Below are 27,273 nucleotides of genomic sequence, written 5' to 3'. Positions count from 1 at the left end.
AAAATTTCAAAATATCCAAAGTATTAAATTTTTACTTATCTTAGTTTTAATTTCAATCAAAAACAGAAGGTGCAGAGAGTTCCCAGGGTCGACAAAAATGAATATATATATATATATATATATATATATATATATATATTATTTTTTTTTTAATTTACATTTAAATTAGTTCCCTGAAGTTAACACTTAAAAAAAAAAAATTGGATCTATTATCGGCCATATGATTCTTCAAAATGGCTGATGCCGATATTTCACAAAATGCTGAATATCGGCGCCGATAATCGGCCCAGCCGATAATCGGTCTATCCCTAAAATAGATGCCTCCAAATGCCAAAACGTGAACAAAACTGTGGTCTTGATTCCCGCCGATGAGGACCCAACATGATGATGGAATGAGTTCGCTGAGATGGAACAGAGAGCGAAATGTCTCCGGGAGGAGTTTGCTGGGTGAGATTGCGGCGCGGTCGAAACAGACGAGAGGGATGCTTCCAGCATGCTCCACATAATTTACCTGCATCACAACTTGCTGCCATGCTAACGGTTGGCTGCTGGGCGGGTTGGGAGGCGCATTGGCCCGCCCGAGCTGCAGGGTGCGACGCTCCTCCTCCAGGGCTCGGGTTAACTGCTCAAAACGAGCTTCCTGTTCTTTCACGGACGCCAGGATGCTGGCGGCTGAGCGAACCTCATAGTCCTCCATGTGTAGTGTTAGTTGTACTTGTCCTGGTCGTTCAGGTCAAGGAGGGAGAGAAGGGAAAGGAAAGGAGGGGTACCAGATCAATAAAGACACCCAGACCCAGAAGCATGACTCACTTTTCAGTCAAACAACGGCAACATTTTAGCCATTGGAGATTGTACTTCCCGCACAAGGTTTTGGCTAATCCTCAAAAGAGCACCAACATGGCATATTAAACTGAAACAATTAAACTGGATGTCGGGGTTCATTGCACCGCCAATCTCTTTCATTTGCACTTTTCTGACACCAGTGCCAAAAGGGAAAAAAACCTACCGTAAATTCTCTGCACAAAGGAGAAGGCCTGTGTGGGGTTATCGAGGATTCACAAAGCCCACAACAGCAGACATTAATGAGGGTACTCTGCTGGGTGCCAATTATGTGTTTGCGTTCTGAAGTTTGAGGCCCATTTGCTAATTAAGACAAAGTGTAAGGTTTTGACGAAATGTCACTCGAACAAAATGGAAGCATAATTCACCAGTTGCTGGCACAATAAAGGGAATTAAACATCACACACTTGGGGCCCGTTCACACATGCGTAGCAAAGCCAAACTTCAGGTGAAGATTATTTTACATTCTCCCTTGAAGATATATGTGTGATATCTCTATGATTTCGAATAATTTGTCATTCCCAAACGATCTTTACATGGCCTCGCCCCTTTACAGCTACATCATTAACGAGTCTTGTAGGAGTCATGTGAAGTGTTTACTTAGACTTAGACTTAGACTTAGACTTAGACTTGACTTTATAGATCCCTTTGGGATGGCTCCCTCTGGGAAATTTACATGTCCAGCAGCAATGAGAACAGATAATAAAATAAAAAATAATTCAATCAATCAATAAATAAGGTTATTACACCAGAGATTGAATTAATAATAATAATAATAATAATAATAATAATAATAATAATAATAATAATAATAAAAATAAAATGAAAAATAAGAATTCAATCAATCAATAAATAAGGTTATTACACCACAGATTGAATTAATAATAATAATAATAATAATAATAATAATAATAATAATAATAATAATAAAATGAAAAATAAGAATTCAATCAATCAATAAATAAGGTTATTACACCAGAGATTGAATTAATAATAATAATAATAATAATAATAGTAATAACAATAATAATAATAATAATAACATGAAGAATAAGAATTCAATCAATCAATAAATAAGGTTATTACACCAGAGATTGAAATAATAATAATAATAATAATAATAATAATAATAATAATAATAATAATAATAATAAAATGAAAAATAAGAATTCAATCAATCAATAAATAAGGTTATTACACCAGAGATTGAAATAATAATAATAATAATAATAAAAATAATAATAATAATAATCATAATAATAATAATAATAATAATAATAATAACATGAAGAATAAGAATTCAATCAATCAATAAATAAGGTTATTACACCAGAGATTGAAATAATAATAATAATAATAATAATAATAATAATAATAATAATAATAATAATAATAATAATAATAATAATAATAATAATATCACACCAAATTAATCCATCCCCTGTATACCGCTGTTCGGCACCCGCAGATTCAAATATTCACTGATTGTTTTTTGTTTTGTTTTTTTCCCCAATATTTGCGGGAGCCAAGGCCAAGACCTCTTTTTCATGAAAAAAATGCATGACGTAAGTTTATCAGCTTTTATTTTTTATTGTTGTTATTTTGTTCATGTTTTTGGGTTTACAACAACAACAACAACAACAATAATAATAATAATAATAATAATTCTCCAAAGTATTTTAATGGGCGTCAATTGTCCATGGATTTTTCCTATCCTCCACAAACAGCTAGGGTCCACTTTATAGTTTAAACTTGTAATATAACCATTCACCACTAGATGGCAGATATCACTGGTTAGGCAGCGTGGTAATAATTGGTGCTCATATTTGGCCCTAACAGTAGCGCTGAGTAGGGATGTTCGATACCACTTTTTTTCACACCGATACCGATACACAGACCCTCAGTACTCACCGATACCGATAACAACTGCCGATACCAGTAGTACATTTTGACAAATAAAAAAAAAGTCACTAAAAGATATTTTTAAACAAATATATATATTTAAAAAAAACAGCACAGTCACTCTTCAATAGTCTTAACGCTCAAAATAAAACACAAAAATGCTCTTTTAGTTTAAGATTCACAATTTTGAAGTATATTTCCAAACCGGTGAAGTTTTGGTGAAAAACTGCTGCAAGCTAGCTAGCGCCACTTACAGGCAAGGAGGACTCACTTAACGTCTTCCCCCTCTGCCATCGCTCGCTTGTACTCGACTGCGTCACGAGTACTCGAGTACTTGAAAAGTACTCGCTGAGTATTTCCCAGCCTTTATTTAGCCAAAGTACAGTTTGTAAACATGACAGATCTCGCTGCTTCATCACCAAACAAAAATACTGAGATAAGTAGAATTTGTGATCCAAAATTGATTTATTCACAGACTTAAACTGTTGAATGAATGGCAACAAGTGGATAAAAAAAAAAGCTTTATTGTGCCTTCTGCTATCGAATGGAAGATCATTTAATTTGACTGACATAGAAAGGTGAACACAAAATTAATTTGTAATTTTTTGGGGATCATTAAATGGGATTGGATAATTTCCCACGGGACCCCTCACTGTACACTCGGGTGCCATGCCACCCAAATTGGGAATGACTCCTATAATGGGCAATGTTTGGTGCGCTAGGGCACATTCATAAGGTACAAGAAATAGTCCTTTAACACCCCAAACTGTTGCCACTAAGCTTCTAACATAAAATTACCCCAAATGTATGCGGGCTTTGTGTGGAATTAACTCCTTTACTACCAACCACGTTAAAATGCATCTTTGACGTCCACAGTCGTCAATGGCAGTAAACGCCTGGACAAATTCGTTAACACATTGAAATGCCTTGCTAATAAATTGTATCTCTGCTGTCTTGGTTTTCATAGCCTTTAAAAGTAAAAACTGATGCTGTTAAAAGGTAGATGTGGTCAAAGGCTGGAACACAATGTGGTTTTGTGACTACTGGTTTTCATGAAACAGCAAAACAAAACAAAAATTAAGGGGAAGACTATTCTACACACAAATGTGAAAAATAGAGTTTTATTGAGATAATAAAAAAGATTCAAGAACTTTGAGTTCTGGGACAATTGCCCGAGTAAAAACAAGGAACAGGGTAGTTGTGATTGAGTTACAAATCAGCAACATAACCATATTTGAAGTCCTGTATGCTATACAGAAGGTCATAGCTTTCCTTTACATTATTATTATTATTATATTAGGTACTGTGCTGTCCTTTTCAGTCTTGTGCTGCACGTGTGAAAAGGCAACTCTTGTCAAAATCGAGACAAAGTTTTTTTGGGAGGATGAACCTGTTTTTTCAACTAAAGATGACGATGAATTCATTCATTCCTGCAAATGAACAATCTGAGCCGCGATGGGGAAACGAACCTGTCATTCCTTATGGTCATGCACAAAACTGTAATGCATTCTGACATGCGAGCAAGCGCCGCAGGCCCGAATCCAACACATTGCAGGCTTCCCACAGCCGTTCAGACACATATTTTGGCTTCATATCACATATACTGTCATAAGCTCGCGATTTCCAGATAAATCGCTCGCAAGCCCGAGCGCATGTCACCGTCACGCACACGCAAACGCTGATATCTTTCACCAATGCGGTGGAATGATATTGAGGTGGCAATAAATGGGTTTGGAAATACCGGTCGACAACAATACAGACCTAGTAGATATGCAGGCTGATCGCTGTTAGGCAACACTCATCCCCCAACTCTAACAAAAAACAGAGGGATGACAGCTAGAATGAGAAAGAGCTGGGAAATAAAGCAAAGGAACAACAAAGGGGAGACAAAAGAGAAAAAGGTGGAAGTTAAATCAGGTTTGAACTGCAACAACACAATACATTTTTAACTCATTTGCTCCCAATAACGTGTAAATCCGTTTTTTTTTAATGTTGTAAGTGTCCCAAAGACGTATTTATACGTTTTTTGGGTTGTTGTTTTTTTATGCTAGAGCATACATAAGGCTTTGATGCAGCCTCTCAACTGCAAAGAACGGTTGCAGAAATGGTAGTTATTACACAAACGGCCAGCAGATGGCAGCAGAGCAAAGGAGATCAACCAGGGCCATGTAGAAAAAAAGCTCAATTACTTACAATTTTGAATACATTTGTGAAAACTGATGAAACTCAGCTCTCTTCTAATGCTAATTGCTGCAAAACGGAAACGGATAGAAACATACTTTTTTTTTTTTGCTGATGAAAGAAGAGACTTTAATCTTTCTTTTGATAGGCTCCATGACTTTATAGCAATTGAACAAAATAATATTCTGTGGGCCTTGCAAAATCAGTCAAAATCCAGTAAAACAGCTGGGAGCGAACGGGATTGCTTCTGTGAAAACGGCTGGGAGTGAATGAGTTAAACATATGCATTATACACTTAACTCATTTGAGCTAATTTTGCATTAATTGAAGGCAATTAATTTCAAAGACGCTGCTGGTTTTTATGTTTTAGGTAAAATGCAAACTGCAAAGGCAAACGTTAACTGCCTATTTAAAGTTAACGAGCAATATCGATTCTGACGCCTGTGTATCGATACGTGTATTGTAACGAGGCCTGCAACGATATATTGCCGTATCGATTTTTTTGAGCACACCCCTAGTTGCAGGTTTGGTTAAATAAGTGCAATTTAGCGTGCACGTTGTATGAAAGCAACTAAGATAGACACAAATTTGAGAACATTCAAGTTCAAGTTTATTAATGCAGTTAAAGCCATTGCATTTTCAAACAGGCAGGTTTTTTTTTTTTTAGGTGTGGTTGTGGGAGGTGCCTATGTGTATGTGTTTGTATGCATAAATAGGATTCATTTTTCAGGATAAGACATGGGAAGCACAAAGTCCATTTCCCCTTTAAAGTTCAAAATCCTTCTTTGATGTTTGTTGCTCACTTCTACGGCTGCTTTTTTTTTTTTTTTTTTTTTTTTTTTTTTTTAATACTTATCTGGTGTCTTTCTTCACTCTTCCTCCAAAGCAAATCATGACGAGAGGGGGGAAAAAAAAACACTGCACATCCAGGTGATTGAATTATTTGCTTTAAATCTTTGCTCTAATTAGAAACGGTAATGTGGTAATGAAATACCACAGCTGATGTTGATTGCAAATACAAATAGGAACTGTGGTACTTTGTAACGTGTCAAGGAGAAGGAAGGTCAATATAGCCACTGCATGCTATATATACTGTATCATAAGGAGGATACCATGGCAGACATGTCAGCATGTCAGTTACGCCTCACGCCTTTGATCATTAACTCATTCACTCCCAGCCATTTTCACAGAAGCAATCGCGTTCGCTCCCGGCTGTTTTACTGAATTTTGACTGATTTTGCAAGGCCCACATAATATTGTGCTCAATTGCTATAAAAACATGGAACCTATCAAAGGAAAGATTAAAGTCTCCTCTTTCATCAGGAAAAAAAGTATGTTTCTGTTTGTTTCCGTTTTGCAGCAATTAGCATTAGAAGAGAGCTAAGTTTTGTCAGTTTTCACAAATCTATTCAAAATTGTAAGTAATTGAGCTTTTTTTTTTTAGATGGCCCTGGTTGATCTCCTTTGCTCTGCTGCCACCTGCTGGCCGTTTGTGTAATAACTACCATTTCTGCAACCGTTCTTTGCAGTTGAGAGGCTGCATCAAAGCCTTCTGTATGCTTTAGCATTAAAAAAAATGAAAAATAAAAAAACGTATAAGTACGTCTTTGGGACACTTAAAACATGAAAAAAAACGTATTTACACGTTATTGGGAGAAAATGAGTTAAAGAGCATTATATCAAGCATACTGAAATAGCACAAGGACGAGCATTTGAAGATTTCCAGTATGCTTCTGGAACATCTTTTTTTTTTTTTTTTTTTTTTTTTTTTTTAGCTTTACATTAGCAGATGTTCAAAACTAGCCAAGGATTAAAAAATAAAAAAATAAAACAAATAAAAAATAAAATAAAAAGCTGATTTTGAGCATTTTCACTCATCTTTCATGGTAAACAAAATATTGTGCACTACGACTACATAAACATAAAAAAAAAAAAAAAGTGTTTGGGCTAATTTGAGTAACATACGCGAAAATAGAAAAACAAAATGGAGAAAACGAGCTTTTTGTCAAGATTTTTTGCACGACAGTGACTTTGACACTAATACTGTATTTTTTTGTTTAGTGACACTTCGTGAATTAGATTTAAAGTGACAAAGACTTTGATCATTCACGTCATCGTTGAAAATCTTCTATTTCGTCATGTTTCATTGTAATTTCATACACCTTGAGCCCATTGAAATGATATACAATGCTGCCATCTGTTGGCCATAGTTAGTGGGTGTTTTTGATTCCACAACCCATTGATCAGGCAGTGCTCCACTTAGACGTTGCACTACCCATTGATTAAAAAAACAAACAAAAAAAACTTAGTAAACGTCAATTACCGTTTATGGCGGCACTCATTTGGATTTTAGCATACGTTTTTGGCGGTCAAAGAGTTAAATGTAACTAAAAGTAGAAGAAACAGAAGGAATGCATATCATTTGTGGACAGTTTGTGTGTCGTCTCATCAAAGGCAAAAAAAAGAGAAACAGATTATTTCCACTACAAAGACAAGCGGTTTAGTTGAAAGTGGTCTCGAGGCATAAATACATTTAATTAATATATGAGTACAGTGGAGTTTCTGCACCTCTAGAATTTTACGGAAGGTTTAATCTCATCTATAGAATAATTAAAAAAAAAAAAAAAAAACTCTCTGCCACAGCAGTCAGAGGGAAACTTTGCATTACAATAATTCATACTTTATTCATAGAAAATACATCTTGATACGATTCTGTGTCATTACAGCTATCTAATCTAGCAGAAATTTTAGAAATGCAATTCTTGTTTTCAGGTCTTCATTTTCATGTAAAAGGATTTTACAAATGAGGAGCGAAATCTTTTCATCAAAATTAAGGCTGTGTTGGGATTTGATGGAACTCGAGCGAATCTCCCATTGACATGGGAATTCATGTTTTTTTCATACAGTTTTATTCTCGCTTTCTCCCTTTGGCGTAAACACGGAATACTCTTGTTGGTTGACTTTGGGCTTCCGTACATGCGCATTTACAAGGACACACTGGAGGAGAAAGAGAAGAGGGAAATCTCACACATGGACACCACTACAATACAGAAAAGGCATTGATTACGTCAAAACAAACTATTATTAGTCATCACGAGAACAGTTCATGATGATCATGTATTGCCGTACTACTTTCTACGCGTATGTATTGATTTCTTGCTTTACTGTAATCACTTTCACATTGGCAAGCAAGGTTGGCATTTTTCTGTTTGCTGAGGCGCTGACTCAACTGGAGTCGGACGTACAATTATGAACCCAAAATAGTAGGTTGGGATATATTTCAATTTTGACCCTAATTGAATTTTATTTTTTATTTTTTTTATTTTTATTTTTTTACTTAGACTTGACTTTATTGATCCCTTTGGGATGGCTCCCTCTGGGAAATTTACATGTCCAGCAATGAGAACAGATAATAAAATAAAAAATAATTCAATCAATCAATAAATAAGGTTATTACACCAGATATTGAATTAATAATGATAATAATAGTAATAAAAATAAAATGAAAAATACAAATTCTAATTCAATCAATCAATAAATAAGGTTATTACACCAGAGATTGAATTAATATTGATAATAATAAAAATCTAATTAAAAAAAATAATAATTCAATCAATCAATAAATAAGGTTATTACACCAGAGATTGAATTCTTCTTCTTCTTCTTCTTCTTCTTATTATTATTATTATTATTATTATTATTATTATTATTATTATTATTATTATTATTACTAGTAATAATAATAATAATAATAATAATAATAATAATAATAATAATAATAATAATAATAATAAAATAATAATAATAATAATAATAATAATAATAATAATTTATTTATTAGAAAAACAAAATAACGTTGACTCGTAAACCTCAAATGCTTCTTGTTTTCCAATTCACACGTTCACATTCTCACAAAGAGAATTCAGGCTTTTGTGTTAAATACGATTGACGCAACACTTTGTAACAGTTTCTCAAAAAAGGTGCAATCGCTCATCAATGAGATTGACATGTCTGTCGTGCTGCGATAGCATAATATACTCTCTTTGAAGAGTCTCTATTCTTCACTTACAAAAAGGGTCAAATGCAAAAAAAAAAAATGCTGCACGAGCACAACTTCAAAATCACCGAGCCTAAGTGATTTTAAATGTGAATTATTGCTCTTTAGTCAAAGCACAATTTCCTTGATATTGTTTACAAACTTAATATAGAACAAATCACATGTTCATTTTCATCATTATAAATGTGAGTCATGATTGGCATACTGCATATCCATCCATTCATTCATTATCTGAACCGCTTATCCTCATCAGTTTGTAATTGTAGAATATGTATCCTTAAGTTTGGTGTCAACAGCAACATTGTTTTGCATACAAATTGCAATTACAACGAGTCTCTTAATAAATCTGACTCGCAGTCTGACTTGTTTGACAGTCGGGGCACATTGAAAAGCTTATTATAAATAAATAGAACCACAACATGCTTCAACTGATATTCACCACATTGTAATTGTAATGAAACATTCAAATGTTTCTTGGAGGGATAAAACAAACGCATTGAAATTAACAGTCAACAAGCGGCTAACTAGCAAAGTGACTCAATCCCCAGAGGAAACGCAAGTGTTGGATGTTTAAACCAAAAACACTGTCAGGAAATATAATTGCTGCAATGATGAGCTGAACCAAGTGATTAACGGAGGCTGGAGGTGTGAAGGCAGCGGCGGCGGTACCTTTGATGTCGGCGAGCGCCGTCACGCCGCAAGTGGAACAAGGAAAGGCGAGGCTGATAGATTGGACTTGATTGTTTCGTCTCTCAGGGGAGATCTGTGACTAAAATAAAACGACATTGGAATTAAGTATGCAGCCAACTTGCTGACTCCACATTTTTAAGAAATAGCTCGTATACGATTCACAATTGGTTCATCCCGGCACAGTTTGCTCACCGGCTACGAAATAACACACAAATACTCTTTGTGAAAAATAAAGAGAATAATGCACATTTTTCATTGATTTGTAAATGTGAATTGTAAAATATGTATTTTTTTTTTATCATTTGTATTGTTCCTAATAGCTTGCTTGTTTTAGCTAAAAGTCAGTTTAAAGGCCACATTTTTGATGATGAGCACTTGTAAGGGATCATTTTCGACTGCAGCAGGTTTTATTTAAGTTTTAAGATGTTCCCAGGAGAAAGTAAAATTGTTGTAGAGCAACATATTATACGACCAATTGACCATTATTAGACACATTTGTGCCCAGCGATTGGCTGGCAACCAGTCCAGGGTGTACCCTGCCTACTGTCCAAAGCCAGCTGAGATAGGCGCCAGCACCCCCCCTACGACCCTTGTGAGGAATAAGCGGTCAAGAAAATGGATGGATGGATGGATGGATGGATGGATGGATGGATGGATGGATGGATGGACGGATGGATGGACAGAGGATGGATTGTGGATAGATGGACGGACGGATGGATTGTGGATAGATGGATAGATGGATGGATGGATGGATGGATGGATGGATGGATGGATGGATGGATGATGGACGGACAGAGGATGGATTGTGGATAGATGGACGGACGGATGGATTGTGGATAGATGGATGGATGGATGGATGGATGGATGGATGGATGGATGGATGGATGGATGGACGGATGGATGGACGGAGGATGGATTGTGGATAGATGGACGGACGGATGGATTGTGGATAGATGGATAGATGGATGGATGGATGGATGGATGGATGGATGGATGGATGGATGGATGGATGGATGGACGGACAGACGGCCGGCCGGATGGACGGACAGATGGATTGATGGATGGACGGAGGATGGATTGTGGATAGATGGACGGACGGATGGATTGTGGATAGATGGATGGATGGATGGATGGATGGATGGATGGACGGACGGAGGATGGATTGTGGATAGATGGACGGACGGATGGATTGTGGATGGATGGATGGATGGATGATGGATGGATGGACGGACGGAGGATGGATTGTGGATAGATGGACGGACGGATGGATTGTGGATGGATGGATGGATGGATGGATGGATGGATGGATGGATGGATGGATGGATGGATGGATGGATGGATGGGTGGATGGATGGATGGATGGATGATGGATGGATGGATGGATGGATGGATGGATGGATGGATGGATGGATGGATGGACGGAGGATGGATTGTGGATAGATGGACGGACGGATGGATTGTGGATAGATGGATATCCATCCATCTATCCACAATCCGATGGATGGACGGATGGACGGATGGATGGATGGATAATTAAGGAGGAAGTCAACCCAAAAATGTTCTTTCTAATAATATGTTGTATGTGCCCCCACTAGTCTAAACACGACATTCTGATTAATATTGCATTTGTGGAATATGAGTTAAGCGTCAAAATTCACCTGTTTTTTCTTTTCTTCATCTAAAGGGGCGACCATTTTGCAGTTGCCCGGGGCCCAGGTAACGACCAATCATGGCTCACCTTCAGAAAACAGGTGAGCTACTGTGACGGTATTTCCAGTCAGCAACCAACAAGTGACAAAATGGCCGCCCCCTGAAATGCATGGACACATCAATTTGACTTGAGTGAAAATTATACCTTTATCGAGTATCATCGTCTCAAAACATTTCACTCATTAATCTGTATCCAATGTTGTTGATACTTGACAAAAGTGACGACAATCAGCTTTCTGCGTAAACTTGTTCAGTTATTGTTTGTTCCCAATACAGCGAAACAACACTTATGATTCTCTCTTCTCTGAGTACTAGTGGTAAAAAAATAAAAAAAATAAAAAATAAAAAAACGAAACCAGTTTTGCTGTTGTAGCAAGTTTTCTCTCCCATGTGGAATTTCATTCTGTTGCAGCAGATACGGCGTTTTGCTGACAAAATACAAACACGAGAAAAAAACATTTTTCAACGGACAAATCTCCCCTGAAGCAATCCATCGTAATACATACAAATACGCCAGATGTGTATTTTTCCACTTCTCTTCAATAAATAATTCCTAATAACGAGGCAACACTTGCTTGGACAAACTGATGCGCAGCCTGACCTTTGGTTTCGCACTGGCAGTGTCTGAGAAATATCAACATCACAGGGACTGGGAGAGAAAACGAGCCATGACAATACCGGAGCACAAATGAATTTTGATGCTTCTTGCCACGGGACAACCGATTCTGACGTACATACGCAACACTGGCTCGGCTGCCTTTGATGACCCCAAACAAAGCTGACAACCCAAACGCCGGATCAACTGCGCCGTTGAATGATGATTGCCTCATTTGCATGCATATGTCTATCTATCTATCTATCTATCTATCTATCTATCTATCTATCTATCTGTGTTATCCAATGAAATTCGCGAAAACATCCCAGGGGAGGTCGAGCAAGGCCAAGCTATGACATTTTTCTGTCTGTTTATGACCTTCATCCTTTACTCTGGAGGTTGTTGCTGATGTACGTACTTGCTGATGTCGTCGTAACCTCCTGACTACCAGCAATTCAAATTTGTCCTCTGTAGTGGACCTTTTTTTTTTTAAACCTGAATATCTCTCACCCAGTGAATATGATTGTATTAACTCCTTTTGTGCTCTATAGAGGACATTCAGAGCTTTCCAATGATACCAAATGTGCAGGAGGTGGGGCTTTGCTAGCTTTGATTGCATCATAAAAGAAAATGGCTTCCCTCAGCACAAGCACTTTTTAAGGAACAACACTTTTTATTGAACAAATTTAGGCTTTAAATGTTGTTGGCATGTTTTCTATAAGACTCTTAAGAACACGTTAAAGTATTGTTTGAATTATTTTAACTGTATTTGAGCCTAGCAATTAAGTTTTAAAAAATGTCCTCTGTAGTGGACACATCATAAAATGAAACCTTTTTTTTTTTTTTTTCAAAAAAATTTCTTATGCAGTATTCCAGTTACTTCACAAAGATTGGGGAATATCAAAATAAACCTGATTTTTTTTTTCCCCCTGTTAGTCAGGAGTTTTCACTGAATGTTACTTAGTGGTTATTTCTTCTTCAGGACAGTCCAAATTGTTGCATGCTGATGACGACCAATGTTTGTGCAAAGGCTCTAATTGATTTGACATTATTTTCCCAGCTGCATAAGAACTTGTTTTTCACCCATTGACAGCTTTCTGCTTTCTGATGTTGGTTACACCTTAGCCTGCTTAGACACAAACCAAAGCTGGGAGAAGACACTCAGCACTGTTTTATCATTTACATAAATCATGTAACGTGCAACTAAAGATACCTCAGACATATGTTCCAATACTAGTGCTCACAAAAAAAGAATCGGTGGATTCATACAGGAGTTGCTATCTCATACGTCGGTGCTGCATGCTTTGGCGTGAGAGTAGAATTCGCTTCGCCGGGTTGAGTGTACATCAAGGACGGATCAACACTGAGCACACTGAATCTCGGGTACCAACATCAAAAGGGAAACATTTCTCTCTTTGCTTGGGTACAAGCCTCGGCGATGCCCCCGAACGAACAAGCCACCGTGACGGTGAGATTGATGGACATTTCTTTGTGCGTCGTTAACGCGACGCGATGCTCTTGAAAGTGACTCTCTCATATCGTTTGGCGAGTGAATAACTTTAACACACTGGAGGTCGATAAACTGTAAAGACAAGTGACGTGACAGTAATGCATTTTAGTCTCAAAGCATTTTTCCTCGGGCGAATAACGACAATGAATATGATTTGGCGGATCAAGGATGAGAATATGCAGTCAATTTATTTTCCAGACAAGATCATTTGGATTCTAGAAACTATCACAACAATGGACGGTTGTGGTCAACATATCACAATGACAGAATACTGAAACAAAATGTGTTCATATCTGCATGTACACTGCAAATTTAAGCTATCTAACCTAGACTTAAACACTTATATCAGGGGTGTCCAAACTACGGCCCGGGGGCCATTTGCGGCCCGCCGTCCATTTTTTAGTGGCCCGCGACATATGCTAAAAATGGCATTTGACTCAGTTTAAATAAAATCCAAACAAAAAATGTTTGGAGATGGTCAAAGTAAGAAGGGAGGGTGTCGAATAACACAGGCGCTATTAAAGGTTATTTTAGTTAACTACACTAACGAAAAAATTAAAATCCAAAAAACAATTTCGTTAACGAAATAAAATAAAAACGAAGATGCTTTTTACAAAAAGAAAACTAACTGAAACTACATTTTATGTTTAAAAAATTAACTAAAATCAAACTAACTATAACTATAGCAAAAATTCCCTTTGTTGTAGTCTTTGGTAATTAATTTAATGCATGAGCCTTTGGGGTTGATTTTAAATGTGATTTTTAGTAGATTTATTTTGATTTAAACCGGAATAATGACGCCGTGCCCATTGTGTTTTTTAAATATTGCGCACAAGTAATAAACAGTAAAAAACAAAACACAAAACTAAAACTGAAACTAACTAACCTAAAATTAAGCATTTATTAAAGAACTAAAACTAATTTAAAAAAAACACCCTAAAAATTAATTAAAACTAACTAAATTTAAAAAAAACAAAACTCAAAACAAAACAAAAACTAAAATAAAAAATTCACAACCCTATTGCCATATTACAAATGAATTGGTTTATATACTGAAGTATTTTTCTAAATATGCAAAAGCACAAATAAATTATTTGTACAAGTTTTTGGACTAAACACAATTTCTCTTCATAACATTATTTGGCCCTTGCGTCCTTCTGATTTTCTGTATGTGGCCCTCAAATGAATAAGTTTGGACACCCCTGACTTATATCAAGCCATAAAGTCTTAATGATCTTGTTATGATAATTATTTACTATACAAGAGCAGAATTTCTAAGATTATTAATCTTGTTTTAAGATTATTTGTCTTTTATTTCTTGGTTTGTAAATCCTAAAATTAGTTAATTTTCACGCATAATAAGCTAAAATGCTCTAAGAGTCTATGTCCACTAAAAACAAAAATAAAAATAAAAAATAAAAAAAAAATAAAAAAAATCAGATATCTATCCTAGACTTAAATGCTTATATCAAGCCATAGTCTTCTTTGTCTTGTTTTGAGAATTATATAATTTGCAAGAGCAGAATTTCCAACATTATTAATCTTGTTTTAAGATTATTTGTCTCATTTCTCACTTAGCGTTGGTAAATCTTAAAATTGGTTCATTTTTATGCACAATAAGCTAAAACAACCCTACAACATACTGTTGCATTTTATTGTAAGCAAATTTCTGGTCATACTTACAAAGCTCATTTTCCCTCTTTCCAGTGAACATGCTAACAGCTCTGTGGTTTTGTGGTAGAGTGTCGACCCTTAGACACGGAGGTTGTGGGTTCAATCCCAGCTTGAGTCAAACCAAATACAATTAAAAAAGTGTAAGTGTTTTTGCCGTATTTTAAGATTTAATTGCTTGTTTTGTTACTTAGAATAAGTGCATACAGCTTATTTTAAGATTTAATTTGTTGCTTAGAATAAGTGTTTTAAGCTCATTTTAAGATTAAAATAGAGCTACACATTTTTCTTATTTCAAGAAATCCAAGTAAGTAAAATTATCTTACGGCACTGGCAGATAATTTCCCTTGTTTCTAGTAAATCTACACTAAGAACATGGCGAGCAGACAAATATTCCGTCATGACTTGTTCCCCTTGAACCTGCATTGTTTGGCGAATGCTCCCGAGTAATTCTGTGATTAATAATAAATGTTGAGTGGGCGTTATCTAGCCTGCTGGATCAGGAAGCGGACTGCAAAATTGGTCTGAGTCTTCACGATCACATTTCCTGTGCTGAAGAAAAAGCTCACTAAAAAAAAATATATATATATATGTGAGGTGTAAGTCGGGAAAAAATGATGTGATGTGCACGTCACCCTTGTAGAGCTGCTTTTGTCTTTTCGACATTTTATGTGTAGGGCTGGCTGATATTTCTTATCGATGGCGTTTGGAACACTCCCATGCTACACTGTCATAAAAGTGAATTTCATGCAATTATTTCAGGCAGTTTGAAGCACTCGGCGTTCCCTCCAAAGCCCCAGACAGCTTTATATCGCCAGGTAATGGCTCAGCTGAAAGCAGAGCGAGGGGGGAAAAAAAAACTCGATTGCATATGTTGTACGGCGTGTGTCTGGAGAGAGTCGCAGCTAATTGCTTCTTCCAAAAGAACATTAGAGACCATCATCATTAGTCCACATAAACAGACGGGCTTGTGTGATAAGTGGGAAGAGAAAGGCTTTGGAAATGTGCAGTCATTCTAGACAGATGATATTGGATCGTATTTTCTGCACTTTAAAAAAAACCCCAAAAAAAACACATCACGACTCGTCACCACTCATGAGATGTTGCGAAAACAGTAGAATATTTTAGAAACAATCGGAAGCCATGTTGAACTTAATGATAGAACTGTGTACAGAAGTGGATCTTATCCTTGTTGGAGGTACCCCATCATGAACCTTTCTTTATTGAAAAATAAAACAGTTTTTTTTTTTTTCTCAAAATCAAGACATAGGTATAGGATTTACTGATGAACAAACTGAACAGAGAGATTAGCCTTTTTTTTATCAAATCTGCCTTTTGTCTTGTAGTCACCATCTCCATGCAGCTTAAGTGCTCCTTTAGTCTTTGCTAGCTAGTTGTGCTGGACTAGAGTTGATCAACTTGGCATTGCAAATCATGCAGTTAGGATGCTGACTCCCATCACTCAAACTCTATATTTAACTCCTTGACTGCCAAAAACGTTTAATAACGATTAGTAAAATCACAATGTATGCTGCCATAAACGTGAAATGACGTCATTTACATTCTTATTTTTTTTTTCTTTTCTTTTGTTAAATGGACGGAGCAACGTCTAAGTGCAGCGCTGCCTGGTCAATGGGTTGTGGAATCAAAAACACCACCTAACTTTGGCCAGAAGATGGCAGCATTGTGTCTCTTTTCAATGGGCTGTTGGTGTATGGAATTACAATGAAATGTGACGGAATCTGCTGAATGCTCGTAATCAGCGAAATGGCACTGTGGTTTTTTTTTGTGTGTGTTTTTTTTGTTTGTTTTTTCCAAACGTGTGGCAGTAAAAGAGTTAAAGAGCACTTTAAAACAACCACTGCTGTTTTCTTCAGATGGAACCAAGGCCAGCAGATAAACACAGAGGCCTCAGAATTGAACCTTGTGGAACGCCATTTTTTCCTTTTTTTTTTTTTTTTTTTTCCCCTAAGAGAGAGCTCAGAATTGTTCATTCGGTAGTCTTACCGATTCAACGTCTTATCATCATTGCTCTCTCTCTCTCTCTCTTTTTTTTTTTTTTTTTTTTTTTTTTTTTAAACGTGTATGTGTGCGTTTAAATGTATACACATTAATTCACCTAAAAACTAATAAAAATCGCATTACCCTTCACCTTAACCGGATATTTCAGAGTCTGGCCAGAGTCGTGAGGTTCAGAAGGTCGCCATATTTTCCATTATACATGTGACTTCATATCGCACACATTCGTCCATCCACTTTCATTTCTTGCTCAATATAGTGTGGAGGGATTACAATAATAAAGAAATCATTATGTGCCATCACAGCGTCACAAAATTATATCCACTTGCCACAATCAGAGAGACTGTTAAATTCATGTAAATTACGTTAAGTTTTTGAATTTTTAAGAAGATTTTAACCCATCTTGAGATCTCAAGCACCTTTTAATACATACCAAATTAATGCATTTTTCATAACAGTCAACTCACCGATGGCCATCAGCTTAAGCTATGCTTTAGAAAGAGTTGCTAACTTGGTAATTAGAGATGTAACGATATCCAAACGTCACGATACGATATTATCACGATATGAAGGTCACGATACGATAATTATCACGATATTCTGGGAGGTTGGCGATATTTAAAAAAGATCACAATATTGTAAAAAATAAAAAAAAATAAAAATAAAAAAAAAGAACTCACACAAAAAAAAAATATTGTGCTTTTGTACATAACAGCAATGCACATAAACCACCTACAATCTCTAATAACAATATTGAGTCACTTACTTGGTCATGCAAGCACACATTGATCGCTTCACAAGCAAATTAGGTTCCACTTCAACTGACAACTAGCATAGATTTTAAACATAGAAGGCCAAAACATCCCTAATGAAAATTAAATTGCACTAATAAACTAGCCACTAGAGGGTGCTAGAACTGCACAAATGGAAATCAACCTGACTTTTTTTTAACAGGTGTGTTCCTTTTAACTCATTCACTGCCAGCACAGTTAAAATGGAGCTTTTGACGTGTATAACCGTCAGTGGCAGTGAATGAGTTAAATATTGTGACGACGATATTGTGGCAGTTTTAATATCACGATATCTATGGCCCTCATCGTCACATCCCTATTGGTAACACATATATCATCCCACTCCTACAGAAACTCAACTCTTTAGTTTCTCATTAATGACAGTTTTGGAGAATTTTAATTCAATGCATCTCCAACATAAGGTAGCAACATCTGCTAGCAGAGACAATATCTGTCTATCTTGTTTAGTTTCCAACCATTCTGCCTTTCTTCTCACATGCATCTCTGCTTCTGTCTAACAGCAGGTGCCAGTGCGCCGGTGCACTGGTTTGGTGCCGAAATGTTAATAGGAGCACGTGCGCTGTGTGAAATCTTTTAGCACCTGAACCTTTTCAGTTTGAGTGCACTCGCCTCACCTCTGTTTGCAGAGTTACAGTTGTATCAGGGACAAAATGTCAGAACAGGAGTGCACAACATGAACCTATAAACTCTTGTTTTGATGGGTTATTTAGATGGTTTCTTTTATGGATTTTTTCTTACCTTGACAGCTGTGAGGAGCAGCAAGCAAGCTAGCACAGCAAAAGAAAACACAGAGGGGGGGGGGGGCACTTGAGGCATGAGCGTTCTACTTTTTGGCCTGCTTCTGATGTGCCTTCTTTGCGCCTTTTATCACGTATGTTTTCACACTCCTTATGTAGTGAAGAGGTTGATGACTATTTGAATATTTATGCTTACCAGTAGCGTAATTACATGCAGGAAACCATCAAAGTTTTGTGCACAGTGGAACTTTGTGTGACGAACGACCCTGTTTACAAACAAGACTGGTTATACAGGACTGTCTCAGAAAATTAGAATATTGTGATAAAGTCCATTATTTTCTGTAATGCAATTAAACAAGCAAAAATGTCATACATTTCTGGATTCATTACAAATCAACTGAAATATTGCAAGCCTTTTATTGTTTTAATATTGCTGATTATGGCATTTTTTTTTGGTAACTTCTACCATTACATGAGTAAGAGGTACTGAAAAATATGGAATTAAAAAAAGTGAACACATACGAAAAATTGGGAAAGTCGAGATACAATTTAAAGCTAAATATCAATCCACAGATTTTTTTATTTTTATTTTTATTTTTTTTAATATTGCTGATTATGGCTTACAGCTTAAGAAAACTCAAATATCCTATCCCAAAATATGTGAATATTTCCTCAGACCAAGTAAAAAAAAAAAAATGCCATAATCAGCAATATTAAAACAATAAAAGGCTTGCAATATTTCAGTTGATTTGTAATGAATCCAGAATGTATGGCATTTTTTTGCTTATTTAATTGCATTACAGAAAATAATGGACTTTATCACAATATTCTAATTTTCTGAGACAGTCCTGTACACAAAGTTCTCGTCGAAAAAGTACTTCTGTTTATGTATTATTTTTTGGTATTTTATTTACAGGTATATATGATCAGAGAGACAGGCAGATACACAGAGTGAGAGAGAGAGAGAGAGAGAGAGAGAGAGAGAGAGAGAGAGAGAGAGAGAGAGAGAGAGAGAGAGAGAATTTGGGATCAGTGTTTGTTGAGCGCTCTCAATCAAAGCTGTGGGATCAAACATTGCTCCAGGGTTGTTATCATATGTTTAAACATACCTGCACATTAAAAGGTCAATTCATGATTGTAATCCATATAATAATAAACACAACAAGTGTCTTTCTCTGCTATCAGCATTAATTGGGTAGTAACCTGTAATTAGTGATAGACAGATACGTTTTTTTTCAGGGCCGATGCCGATACCGATTATTAGTCGTCAAGGAGGCCAATAACCGATATTTCAAGCCGATATCATTTGTAGTAAAAGAGAAAATAATAGTGTAAAAAAAACAAAAAAAACAAAACAAAATTCTTTTAATTTTAAACATATAAACAATGGACAGTTTTGTTTAATTAAAATTTTTAACAGAAATTGTAGAAAATGTAGAAAACAATGTTGGGACTTCCCAGTGTTTGCAGCGAATAAATAAATACGTTTTCTAAAGTTTTCTACTGTAAATAAAGTTTTCTAAAAAAAAATTTTTTTTAATTATTATTTTTAATAAATTAAAAAGTATTGGGACTTCCCAGTGTTTGCAGTGAATAAATAAATAAATAAATATTTAAAGTTTTCTACTGTAAATAAAGTTTTCCAAAATGTCAACATAATTTCTAAATTCCTATTTTTTTTAAAATTATTTAATGGTATAACTTGATTCCAGCTTTATTGGCCTTCAGATTCGTAAAAAGGCCGATGCCGATATTTGTCAACAAGTCAAATATCGGCACCAATAATCGGCCCGGGCGATAATCGGTCTATCCCTACTTGTAATGCAGCAATCACCATCCCATCTGGGACCACATCGCAGAAACCCACACAGATACTTGACGCTACAAATACGTGACGATACGCTCGATGCCTCCGACCTTGTTTTGCATAAAAGAATGACAACTTTGTTGCAACCAGACACAAATTCCAAAGCAAAACAACTGATCAACGATGAGCAATGCAACATGTAATCTCAGTGTAAAACCCCCCCACAAATAACCACTAAGTGACGTGAAGCTTGAAATTGTCGGCATGTGTGAACTGAGCTTTGTGCATGAAGGTCACCAGTGAAGCGTCAACACTTATGTTTCCTGCTATGAAATTAGCTGCAGTAATTACTTTCTGTACGAAAAGGGAAACAATTCAGATTTGAGACAATAAGCAGAGACAACATGCATTTAAAAACAGCCCGCCGCTTTCAACGATCATTCAGTCAACACGTGCGCTTCAGTCGATCCTCTCACATGGACTGAAACAACTGCAATCTCCCCTGTGGGAGGACCGGAATTCAGCCAAATGCAATTTTCCATCACCACATTTTTGGAATTGTATAAAAAAGGAAGCTATTTTTAGAATCAACAGGCCTGATTTCCTGAACGGGATTTAGAGAGGTGTGTCAACTCGAGTCAAACAGGCCGCTGGAGACTGTGAAAACATAACAAAGCAAATTCTACAGCATCTGACTAAATTCCCTTATCTTTCTCTCTTTAATAAAAAATAAAAATAATAATAATAATGTTTTTTTTTTCCCCTTGACAACCATCTTCCAACTCAAAGAGCCGTACCCACGAGGCTTCTGTGTGCAGTCGTATGAAATGAGGTTGAATGATTGGAATTCAGCATTTTTCTGATAATGAGGGAACCATTAGAGGCAACTGTAAAATGTATTTTCTTCAAATGATGTTTGAAACAAAACATAACAAGGTTATTGTTTAGCATGGTTTACTATCTTTCTTTCTTTCTTTCTATCCTGCATGCTATATCTCATTCAGATAAATGTATTACATTTGGCCCCCTGATTATGTTTTTATTTTTTTGTATCGAATGGAATACGTTTGTACGCTTTCAGAATTAGCATACAAGTGGGGCAACAACATCTACACCTGCAAAAAGAGGTACTTAAAGTATTAAATATTAAAAACTTGTGTTTAAAGACTGAATATGGCATAAAACATGCTAAATCTAGCTTGGACTCATTTATGTTTTCTGTTCTTGAAGCAAGAGTAATATGCGGCAATTCGCATCAGCTATAGCATGCGATGAGAGGATCAGTCTCTCCGTCATTGCCATGGCGACCCCAGACAGGCTATTTTAGTGGCATATAATATTTGTGGACCAGCCTGGGCAGCTCGCGTGTGTTAGTGCACGAGTGTCGACGCTGACATTGCTGTTCAGCGTTGTGTGTAATGGCAACAAATTTGTTGTGCACTAAAAAATAATCATACAGTGTGTGTATTGTGTTTCGAGACCGGGAATTTTAATAATAACTTCATCACAGGAGATTGTAAGTTGCGGATTATAACTGACAAACTGAACATTCATGTGGTATTTCTGTCAATAATTAAATTTGTATTACTGATGTCAATAATCATTACTTTAACTCATTCAGTGCCATTGACAGCTACACACGTCAAAGTAGGGCTGTGCAATTAATCGAAATTCAATTATAATTTCAATTATTACACCCCAACAATTACAAAATCAGCATAATCATAAACTAAAAAGACTATTGTGTTGTTTAAATTTATACATTTGCACCTTTTTTTAATTTTAAAATAACTAATTTGATATTTTTTTTCATCTAAAAGGAACTTACATAAATATAGTGTTTCAAATAATTTTATTTGTCTTAATATTTTTTTATTTGTTTTTTATGTTTAAAAATTTTCTTGTTTTGTACCAATATATATATATATATATATATATATATATATATATTGCCCTACTGCACAGTGCATATGCTGCAGCCCAACTTTCAAGTTTTTGCCAACATAAATAAATATATATTATCATAAATGATGTTTGGTCCAAAACTTAATTATTGTGTTTCTACTTTTTTCAAATTTGGTCCTAATATTTTTAAACGCTTACATATTTTCTCGTTTTGTGCCAAAACATAAATAACCGTTTGAATAATGGTGATTTCAACTTTTGCCAAAAATAATCATGATTATTATTTTTCCCATAATCGAGCAGCCCTACGTCAAAGATCCATTTTTTTACTGGGCTGGCAGTGAATGAGTTAATATTGCCGGTCTCGTTTCTGAGACGAGAACGGGAAATACAGACAGAAGTAAGCGCTTCCTCATTTATATGATATCGCAATTCTCTGAGACCGCCATTCTAACAGCGGCAGCTCGAAGGGAGGCTGAGCAAAGAGATCAGGGCTGATGGAAGACGAACACACGCCGCCTCTGAGCCATCACTTGCCAAGACGGAGAGCATCAATCCATCACCTCTTCACTGAAGTCCTGCCTCCCTGACTGCTTGAAAAAAAAAGACCAAAAAAAAAAACAACAACCTGGCATCTACTTCTCTTTGACATTGAGAGTGTGTATGTGTGTCATAAGTGTGACCTAGATTTAGCTGTACCTGAACGTCCCTTCTGTCAATCAAAAGTGAAAATGTTTGGAGGTTGTTTTTTTTTTAAATCATGAGGATGATGGATTATTTCCGCAGATCCATTTATCGAGTCTCCTCAAGTTTAAGAGGCAAAGTTCTAATTACGCATATAACCTTCAGCGAAGAACATTAACCTCAAAGGAACCGTGGTAAAATCCCCCCCTTTCCTCTGACTTGTCTTGTGATCAATGTGACCATATTATTTTTGCTCAATCCGGCGCAGTATTTACATTCGCTTAACACAGCTCAATTTAAAGGCACAGTATGCCGGTTTCACTCAGGAAAAATTTACTTTTTAAATACAGGATGTACACACTTTTACTTTCTCTCAGTCTACACATCTGTGTTTATGTTAATCTTTGGTGGTGATTTTGTCCTAAACCACCCCCCTCCCCCTGCCTGTATTTTGTCATTTTGTGTTTGTTTGTTTGTTTCCTCATTTTATAGCTGTCGATGAATCTTACTGTAGCCAGACTATGCGCGCATTTTTTTTGCGTGTGAAATAATTTAATAGAAATCATAAATCGCGGGGTTTCAGAATGGAATGTTCCAGTTACACCATTGCTTAATTGATGAAATCTAAGACACGAAGATTAAAGCAGGAATAGCTAGAGGACGTAAGCAGTCTTGAATAGACTCCGCCTCTTTAATTAAAAAAAAAAAAAAAAAAGGACATACATTGTCATTTCTTTCTTGAATGTAATAACTTTTAACATATAAGACAGGAAGCAGAATTACTTGACAGTAATTAGGAAGGGAATTATTTTCGGCAGAATTTGCACATGATCTTCATTTTAATCATAGAAAGTTGGCAGAGTCCTGAGAAATGATGAAAAGAAAGAAAGGGCTCCACCAGCGACCTGAACAGTAAAGAATTGCTTTGTTTTGTACTGCCAAATGTGGAAGTCAGCCTTATCCCTTTTTAACATGATATCATTATTCATTAATAATCACATCATGTCAAATTTATCATGTTATAACGTGAAACTATATTACAAATTTATTGGGTTTCTGCCATAAAGCAAACAAATGTCACGAAAAGCCTACTAGAACAGCTGAACTTGACTTGGGGTTAATTGGGGGCACTTTAAATGGATGTGTGCTGATTTCTTCTTACAATAGGGTTGAATGTGATTGGCTGATTCTGAACACATCCACAGTATTCAGAGGGTGTGCACACATTGTATGTTTTTTACTTCCCTTTATCAAAAATATTTTTTTCATTTTAACTCATTCACTCCCAGCCATTTTCACAGAAGCAATCCCGTTCCCTCCCGGCTGTTTTACTGGATTTTGACTGATTTTGCAAGGACCACAGAATATTGTGTTTCATTGCTATAAAGGCATGGAACCTATCAAAAGAAAGATTAAAGTATCTTCTTTCATCAGGAAACTAAAGTATGTTTCTATCTGTTTCAGTTTTGCAGCAATTAGCATTAAAAGAGAGCTATTTAAAATTCGAAGTAATTTAGCTTTTTTTTTTCTAGATGGCCCTGGTTGATCTCCTTTGCTCTACTGCCACCTGCTGGCCGTTTGTGTAATAACTACCATTTCTGCAACCGTTCTTTGCAGTTGAGAGGCTGCATCAAAGCCTTCTGTATGCTTTAGCATTAAAAAAAAATAAAAAAAAATAAAAAAAAAAACGTATAAATGCGTCTTTGGGACACTTACAACATTAAAAAAACGTATTTACACGTTATTGGGAGCAAATGTTAATGAATGGATTTTTTGTAGACTTTTTTTTTTTTTTTTTTTTTTTTAATCCACTGTATAGACAGTTACTTTCAGTCTGGATGCAAAGTGGGTGAACATTTCATAGATTTCAATAGCACCAGAAACAAAATATGTTAGGTTTTTTACTAACCAAGCAGTAAGACTCATTTTAACGACGTTTCCCAAAAAAATAAAACAAATAAAAAAAATACTAATAAAAAAACACGACCAGCAACCTACCCAACCTTGTCAAACAGCACCCAACTCTGTGGGGTCTGCAGACAGGACAAGACAAAATAATGTAAGATTTTCCATCCCGTACTGTCATTCGACGGATTCCTGTGTGTTTTGCAAGCAGATCATCCGACACCTGCAGGAACACAAAGCGACGGCAGAGGAGGAAATGAGGCAAGAAATAAGTGGCATTGATTGAACAGGTTCATGTGCACCCTAATCCATAAACAAGGCTGACCTGCCACTCATTAGTGGACACTCTATTCTTGACCACAATCCACAATGCTGGCTCACAACCCAGCAATGCCCGCAAGAGAAGAAACGCTTTCGCGAAGACCTAATCACTCATAACTGACGGAATCTGGAGGCGATTTGCCACAACGGGATTAGCAAAGCTATTTTTCAGTGCAGTGTTTTACAAGAAAGCAAATTACGCACGAGGCACAGAAAGCAGATTAGTAAATAAACTCTTTGAGGAGAAACAAGACGAGTGGAGGAAAAGATAACGTCTATCAAGATTAAGTATCTATTAAATCACAAGGGAGCGAATCACGAGCTTGATGAATGATAAAGTAGCAGTGATGCCGAAATATTTTGAAATGCGTGTCACAAACGGAAAGCGAATTTGTCGGCTGCGTGACGCACGCACGGATTTTTTTTTTCCACTCACTCACTCACTCACTCACTCACTCACTCACTCACTCACTCACTCACTCACTCACTCACTCACTCACTCACTCACTCACTCACAGAAGCTTTCACTCACTCACTCACTCACTCACTCACTCACTCACAGAAGCTTACATGTGTGAATGAGTGAGTGAAAAAAAAAATCAGTGCGTGCTTTCAAATTGCTGTGGGAGTGACGTCACGCAGCCGGTCCCGTTTACGACACGCCCCCAACCCCCCCCCCCGCGCTGCGATTGGCTGGAGGGGTGTAAACACTGTAGTTCCACAGAAACGCCCCGTTGATTACAAAACAAACACAAAATGGCAAAATACAGGCTGGGGGGTGAGAGTTTAGGACAAAATCACCACCAGAAATTAAGAGAAGCCCAGATCTGTAAATTGAGAAGTAGTTTGTTTATTTAAATCCTGTATTTAAAAAGTGCATTTTCCTGAGTGAAACCGGCAGACTGCAACTTTAAACAGATGTGGTGAGCTGCAAGTAATGGACAAGTCTCTACAATATCTAAAACATAAAAATGATAATAATACTAAAATGAGGTCATCCTCACTCTATCCCAAAGTCAGTCATGGAAACATTGTTGCATCACAACCATTGACGACCACCATGTGATTGAGCTATATTCGAGACATACATAAACAAGCACATCACTCCGGTAGATTAAAATTGTAATGGAAGGATAAGATGAAGGAAGAGCAAATCCTTTCACAGATGCTTCTGCTGGGTGTCCCTTCTTTCGTTTTACATGCAGGAGCTACAAAGTTTCACCAAAACAATTCACAAATGAGGCTCGTGTGTGGGGGGTGGGGGGGGGTGCTTGTTCCCTTCAATAGGACGTCTCATTATAATCCTTTTGATCAAAGTGCTGACAGTCAAAAATCTGCGAGACACTTCTCAGGCAACGTGAATCCCAAGTGTGAGTTGATCCAAACAAAGAACTTTTAATTAGTGTTAAGATAACAGGGGGGGCAGAGAATGTGACGTTACAGTCCCCCCCCCCCCCCCCCCCCCTCACTTTTCACACCATCAGTCAGGCGTGACTGAATCTGGAATTCTTGAAGCCAAATGAATGTTTCCCACACCTTTGTGGCATCCTCCCAGGTTGCACGGTGCACTTCGAGCAGTGTGCTGCGCGGCTCAAGCATGTCCAATTCCCCGTCCTAATGTGCAGTCTGGTTCACGCTGCTGCTTTTGTGTGAGCGCTCGAAGGTGAGGTGAGTTCAAGTAGCATATTGCACGAATCCCCCCACCCCACCCCCCACCCCCAGCATGACTGTTATGACTTTATTAATCGTAATAATCCCCCAAACAATTTGGCTCCTTGTGTCAAAATGATGTATTAAATCAATTACATCTGAACGGGTGTTATTTCCACAGTCAAACGCTGTACTGCAAAGAGAAATCAATGAGTTTTGCTCCTCATTTCAGTGAACTCTATTGCAGCGGTCCCCAACCCAGCAGGCCAAGATCGAG

At 36.7% G+C, this 27,273-nt stretch overlaps 1 protein-coding gene across 10 annotated transcripts in view; it reads right to left on the bottom strand.

Moving 5' to 3' along the window:
- Positions 1 to 27,273, bottom strand: part of arvcfb (ARVCF delta catenin family member b) — a 175,801-nt gene that overhangs the window by 99,620 nt on the left and 48,908 nt on the right. For 5 of the 10 annotated variants that reach the window (XM_077521009.1, XM_077521015.1, XM_077521016.1 and 2 more), the window contains 3 exons: positions 9,650 to 9,749; positions 4,504 to 4,594; positions 512 to 720 (listed from right to left, as the gene is read on the bottom strand). In XM_077521009.1, coding sequence (XP_077377135.1) covers positions 512 to 697 — 186 coding nt within the window. In that variant the 5' untranslated portion in view covers positions 698 to 720; positions 4,504 to 4,594; positions 9,650 to 9,749. Of the gene's footprint in view, positions 1 to 511; positions 721 to 4,503; positions 4,595 to 9,649; positions 9,750 to 25,118; positions 25,249 to 27,273 lie in introns of all 10 variants that reach the window. The other 5 variants (XM_077521011.1, XM_077521014.1, XM_077521010.1 and 2 more) reach the window with 4 other exon arrangements.

This window comes from Festucalex cinctus, chromosome 5, assembly GCF_051991245.1.
Source record: "Festucalex cinctus isolate MCC-2025b chromosome 5, RoL_Fcin_1.0, whole genome shotgun sequence".
Taxonomy (NCBI): Eukaryota; Metazoa; Chordata; class Actinopteri; order Syngnathiformes; family Syngnathidae; genus Festucalex; species Festucalex cinctus.
The sequence above is the reverse complement of the archived record's forward strand: the minus strand, read 5'-3'. Positions and strand labels throughout refer to the sequence as shown.